The 5796-nt window shown below is 64.0% G+C and overlaps 1 protein-coding gene across 1 annotated transcript in view; it reads left to right on the forward strand.

Annotated features, from left to right (window-relative positions):
- Nucleotides 1-5796, forward strand: part of KIRREL (kin of IRRE like (Drosophila)) — a 22537-nt gene that overhangs the window by 13903 nt on the left and 2838 nt on the right. The window contains exons 4-14 of the mRNA XM_019510877.1: nt 786-967; nt 1083-1232; nt 1808-1965; nt 2280-2430; nt 3101-3206; nt 3638-3786; nt 3872-3999; nt 4093-4219; nt 4804-4904; nt 5137-5335; nt 5673-5780. Of these exons, the coding sequence (XP_019366422.1) occupies nt 786-967; nt 1083-1232; nt 1808-1965; nt 2280-2430; nt 3101-3206; nt 3638-3786; nt 3872-3999; nt 4093-4219; nt 4804-4904; nt 5137-5335; nt 5673-5780 (1559 nt within the window). The remainder of the gene's footprint in view (nt 1-785; nt 968-1082; nt 1233-1807; nt 1966-2279; nt 2431-3100; nt 3207-3637; nt 3787-3871; nt 4000-4092; nt 4220-4803; nt 4905-5136; nt 5336-5672; nt 5781-5796) is intronic.

A 5796-nucleotide genomic window follows, 5' to 3' on the forward strand; every position in this document is an offset into this window, starting at 1 on the left:
TCCACTTCTTGTTTTGGGTGACTCTCTTAATCTGGATCACATAAACATGTGTACTTGCCTGCCCCATGTTTTGGGTGAAAAATTGAGCTGTATAACAATAAGGAAAAAAAACATTCTGAAAAACTGTATTTAGACACCCCCCCCACACGAACCCGCAAGACCCCAGTCCCATCCTGGGCCCAGGCATCCTGGCTCCCAACCTCATGAACCCACAAGACCCCACTCCGGACGCAGGCATCCTGGCTCCCGGAGGGCTCTGTTCATACAGGGGCCCGTACCCAGGAGAGTAGCTCCCAGGCGCAGGAATAATATGCAAAAACCATAGTAATTAATAACGGGGGAGGAACAGCCAATGAGGCCAGGCCCTGCCCCAGCTCGCCGGGTGGCAAAGGGGCCCTCCATGGCATGCGCCTACAAGCAGTGAACATGCATGCACCCCGCGCACCCACTGCTCCTGCTGTGCATGCATCTCACATGCGTGTGCACCCGCACACACACATCCCCTGCCAGGATATGCTGCTACATGCGTGCAGACAGCTCCCTGCTGCACTCGCCCCCCCTGCCGGGTATGCACACAGCCCCCGCCGCCCCCACGCGCCCATCAATACTGCAGCCGCCACAGGGCTGGCTGTGAGCGGGGGGCATGTGACTGCTGCTGCGGCTGCTTTGGTAGTGGTGATCGATCCCAGGAGGGGGCTGGGAGCCCATGGCTGGGCCCGTGGCTCCTAGGGGTGGCACGGGTGGGAAGGAGCTGGCTGAGTTTGGGGAATGGGAACGGGCACGGCGCTGAGCCCTGCTCTTTGTCTCCCCACTGCAGTGGCACCGACGCGGTTCACGGAGGAGCCTGAGGACCAGACGGTGGTGGCCGGGCAGCGCATCGTCCTGTCCTGCGTCGTGCTGAATTACTCCGGCATCGTGCAATGGACCAAAGACGGCCTGGCCCTGGGCATGGGGCAGGGCCTCAAAGGTAGCTCGGTGTGTCCCCCCCATCCCAGCCCCTCTCTGCGGGTCCGGCCCCTGCCCAGCCTGATGGAGAGAGAGACAGGGACTGACCACCTGCCCTCTCCCCCTTGCGGCTGCAGCGTGGCCACGGTACCGGATCATCGGCACGGCCGACTCGGGACAGTACAACCTGGAGATCACGGACGCGGAGCTCTCCGACGACGCGCTGTACGAGTGCCAGGCCACCGAGGCGGCTCTGCGCTCCCGCCAGGCCAAGCTGACAGTGCTGAGTAAGGGGCCACGCTCCCCTGCCCTCCTTCCCCTCTCCCCCTGCCCCCTTGTGCAATGAGCCCCATCCCTTTGGGGGGCCGGGGTTGCCAGCTGCACTGTGGGGCATCCGGGCATCACCCGCACTGCAACACCCCCAGGCCTCAGTGGCCACAAGGTGCCCGGGACTAGGAGGTTTAGGGCCCGGGGTGGCGGGGCAGTGTTGGTCCTGGGTCCCCTGCAGCAGCACAGAGCTCCAAGCCCACCTCTCACCCCAGCCGCACTCCGGCCCCCTGCCCCAAATCCCCCCTCCTCGCTAGGTTTGTGCCAGCCGCGTCCTGGCAAAGACAGTCGTGCTCGGGAGGGATGAAGCCCCTGCTACCCCAGCAGGCTGGAGCATCATCCTGCCTGAGGCTGGGGAGCACCAGGGCCAAAGCAGCTGTCCGGGAGGGGGATCCAAGCTCTGGGCAACATGCTTCCCTCAGCCCCGTCTTCCTGCCGTGCTTGGGGCTGCACATACGTCGCAGGGGTGGGTCTGGTGGAGGCCCCAGGTGGGGAGTTCAAGGGCACCCACGTGCTCCCCACTCTGTCCTCCAAGTCCCCCCTGAAGACCCTGTGATCGACGGAGCCCCCAAGATCCTGCTGCGGGCAGGGACGCCCCACAACCTCACCTGCCGGGCACGCAGCGCCAAGCCGGCCGCCACCATCATCTGGCTGCGAGATGGGCAGCAACAGGAGGGGGCTGTCACCACCACGGTATGAGCCCGGGGGCAGGGGGGTATGAGGCACCAAGGCAGGACTCCTGGGTCCTGTGCACAGCTCTGGCAAGGCGTGGGGTCTAGAGATAGCAGCAAGGCTCCTGGGTTCTTCTCCCCGCCTTGGGACAGGGTGGGAGCACAGCCTTGGAGCCACGGCAGAGGTTTCATGTCCCTGCCTCTGCCACCAGTATGCCAGGTGGCCTTGGTCATGTCCCTCTCACATCCTCATGAGTGGAGCAGTGGTGACAGCAAATCCTGCAGACCCCAGGGTTGTGGGGGCTGATCGGATTTTATTTCCACCCCACGCTGCAGGAGGTGCTACCGGACGGCAAGAGAGAAACCACCACCAGCTTGCTCCTCATCAACCCCACTGACGTGGACATCGGGAGGGTCTTCTCCTGCCGCAGCGTGAACGAAGCCATCCCGGCCGGCAAGGAAACATCCATCCAGCTCGACGTTCACCGTGAGTCCAGGCCGCCCCCTGTAAAGCGTCCAGACCCCTGCCACCCTGCACCTCTTCCCCCAGCTGGGATCAGGGAGGGGACACGGGGGTGTTGTCTGCACCTAGCCAGAAATCATGGGGATGGACAGATGGTCACGTAGGGGGACAGTTCTGGAGGTCCCCGGGTTTTCCAGCCTGTGTCCCGCCCTTGGCATGGATAGTGATGGTTTCCAGGCCAGGTCCGGGGCATCCCCATCCCCCTCCCTGCCTGGGCCCGGCTACCCCTCAGTGGGGAGAGGAGACCCCCAGGCAGGGTCTTGGAGGGAGCCCCCCCACCCCATTGGCAGAGGCTGGCTGGCCTCTGCAGACCAACACCGCCACCCCGTGGCCACCACGGAGAATCACTGCTCGGTGGCAAGGATGCCAAGAGGTAGCCTCATCCTCCAGCCCATCCGCCTGCTGGCTTGGCAGGCCGGGAGTAGGCTCACCCAGGGACCCCAGTCTTAGGACCAAGGGGGTCTCTGCAGGCATCTGCCTTTGTGCCCAGATGGGAGATCCCAGCCCAGCACCTCTGCTAGGCAATGGAAGAGGGTCTGGGGCCCCCACGCCAGCCTTCGGTGCCCGCACGGGGCTCTTTCCACCCCTCCACGCCCGTGACAGCCGTGCCGCTGTGTCCGTCTCCCCCCGGCAGATCCACCCACCGTCACCCTCTCCATCCAACCCCAGACGGTGCGGGAAGAGGAGCGGGTCGTCTTCACTTGCATGGCCACCGCCAACCCTGAGATCAAGGGCTACAGGTGAGATGCTCGCAGCCAGCAGGGACGGGGCTAGAGCCGGCAAGCCCTAGGTTAAACCCCACCCCCCACAACCCCTTGCTTCTTCCCCCAGTCTTGTCCGGCTGCAAACAGGTGTTGCATGTATCCTGGGGTAAACTAGCATATCCCAGGACAGACGTCCGTGTCCGTGTCCGTTGCCTTGGGTTTCATGCAAAAAAAAAGCCTTTCTGGAGAAGATGTCATGGCAGCTTATCCCAGGATAATGCCAAGTGTGTCTGTACTGTTATCCCAGGATTGTGTCATTCAATCACCAGCGCAGTCAGCCCTGACTGACGGGGCGATGGCACCAATCCCGGGTTGTTTTGGTCTGGGGACAAACCCAGGCGCAGGTTATCCCTGGATAAATGCGACGTCTGTTTCTGGCCTGATGGGGCTGCCTCCTCACTTGCCAGGTGGGCCAAGGGTGGGCTGCTGATCGAGGACGCCACGGACAGCCGGTACGAGACACAGGTGGACTACACCTTCTTCACAGAGCCCGTCTCGTGTGAGGTGCACAACAACGTGGGCAGCACCAATGTCAGCACCTTGGTGGACGTGCACTGTGAGTGCCACGGCTGGGGCAGGTTGGGGGTGGCAGGGGCAGTTGGCATGGCCCCGTCAGGCTCACCGTGGCCACCCACTTACAGTTGCCCCCCGCATCGTGGTGGAGCCCAAGCCCACAACCACCGACCTGGGCTCGGACGTGACGCTGACCTGTGTGTGGGCTGGCAACCCCCCGCTTACCCTCACCTGGACCAAGAAGGGCTCCAACATGGTGAGGTCCTTGCCCCACCCCGCTCCTGCCCCTGCCCCCTGCGGGACCCCCCTCAGGGCCATGGGACTGATGCTGGCCCTACGCCCGCACCAGGTGCTGAGCAACAGCAACCAGCTGTACCTGAAGGCAGTGACGCAGGATGAGGCGGGGCAGTACGTCTGCAAGGCCATCGTGCCCCGCATCGGCGTGGGCGAGCGTGAGGTCACCCTCTACGTCAACGGTACGGCTGGCCCGGCCCCTTGGCCACCAGGGGTACACGGGGCCCTGGCAGTGCTGCCTGGGGCTGGGCATGGGACCCCGGTACTGATACTCAGGGTACAGTGCCCCAGTATTGATGCCCAGGGCATGGTACCCCAGTACTGATGCCCAGAGCTCAGAGTACAGTACCCCAGTCCTGACACCCAGGCGTGATACCCCAGTACTCAAGGCACAGTATCCTAGGGGTCAAGGGTGAGGATACCCAGGGCTCAAGGCATGGTGTCCTAATGCTAATGCCCATGACTCAGGGCTTAGGGCCCACTACTCATACCCATGGCATGGTACCCAGGGGGCAGGACCCCTGTGTCAGCAGCCTGGCCTGGGCACCCACCGTAATAGTGCTCATGGCCTATCATCCCCATGGCTGAGGGCTCCTGACTGTATCCCCTCATCGCCCCCTTATCCGGCCCCACACCTTGATGCCCGTGTCCCAGGCGCTCTGCGGGTGCACATGCCACAAGCCCCTGGCCCTGAGCCCAGGGCTCCTGGCAGCCTGGACCCCACTGCAAAGCCCCCCGCGCTGAGCTGTGCTCCGTCCCCCCACAGGACCCCCCATCATCTCCAGCGAGGCTGTGCAGTACGCGGTGCGTGGCGACCGCGGCAAGGTGGAGTGCTTCATCGGCAGCACACCACCCCCCGACCGCATCGTGAGTCACTCCGAGTCCGTCTGTCCGCCCCACAGGCTCCCTCCATCCATCCTGCCCCGTCGGTCCTTCCTGTGGACCCCAACCCGCAGCCGGGGCAGGAGCTGGAAGTCGTGCAGAGAAGGGGAGGCAGTGAGATCCCCCCTGGACACTGGGGTCCTACTGGGGTGCTGGGGGGTGTAGAGGCCCCAGGTCCCCTCCCATGCTGATGGGCCTGTCTCCCCATGCCTGCCAGGCCTGGGCATGGAAGGAGAACATCCTGGAGACGGGCACACTGGAGCGGTACACAGTGGAGCGCAGCGCCACAGGCACCGGGGTCCTGTCCACACTCACCATCAACAACGTGATGGAGGCCGACTTCCAGACCAGCTACAACTGCACTGCCTGGAACGGCTTCGGACCCGGCACCGCCATCATCCGCCTCGAGGAGCGGGGTACGGGGCCTGGGCACTGGGGTTTGCACATGGGTGCAGCAGGGAAGAGGGTTGGGGGCAGCTTTAGGAGCCAGGACTCCTGAGTTCTCTCCCGAGCTCCAGGAGGGGTGGGAGAGGGTGTGCTGGGTGCGAGGGGGTGGACATCAGGTCTCCTGTCCCAGCTCTGGAAGGGGAGAGAGGTCTAGTGGTGAGAGCTTGGAGGGGAGGGATGGATCCAGGACCCCTGGTTCCATTCTGAATAAGACACAGGGGCCCAGGAAGCCCTTGGCTCTTGGTCCCGTGCCCTCGAGACCCCTGGGCCCTGCCTCAGCTCACCCCATCTACCCACTCCCCACAGAAGTGCTGCCTGTGGGAATCATCGCCGGAGCCACCATCGGGGCCGGCATCCTCGTCATCATCTTCCTCGTCGCCCTCGTCTGCTTCCTCTACCGGCGCCGCAAAGGGAGTGAGTTGGGGAGCAG

The sequence above is a fragment of the Gavialis gangeticus genome, unplaced genomic scaffold (genome assembly GCF_001723915.1).
Source record: "Gavialis gangeticus isolate Ggan-Ray unplaced genomic scaffold, GavGan_comp1, whole genome shotgun sequence".
In the NCBI taxonomy this organism is placed as follows: Eukaryota; Metazoa; Chordata; order Crocodylia; family Gavialidae; genus Gavialis; species Gavialis gangeticus.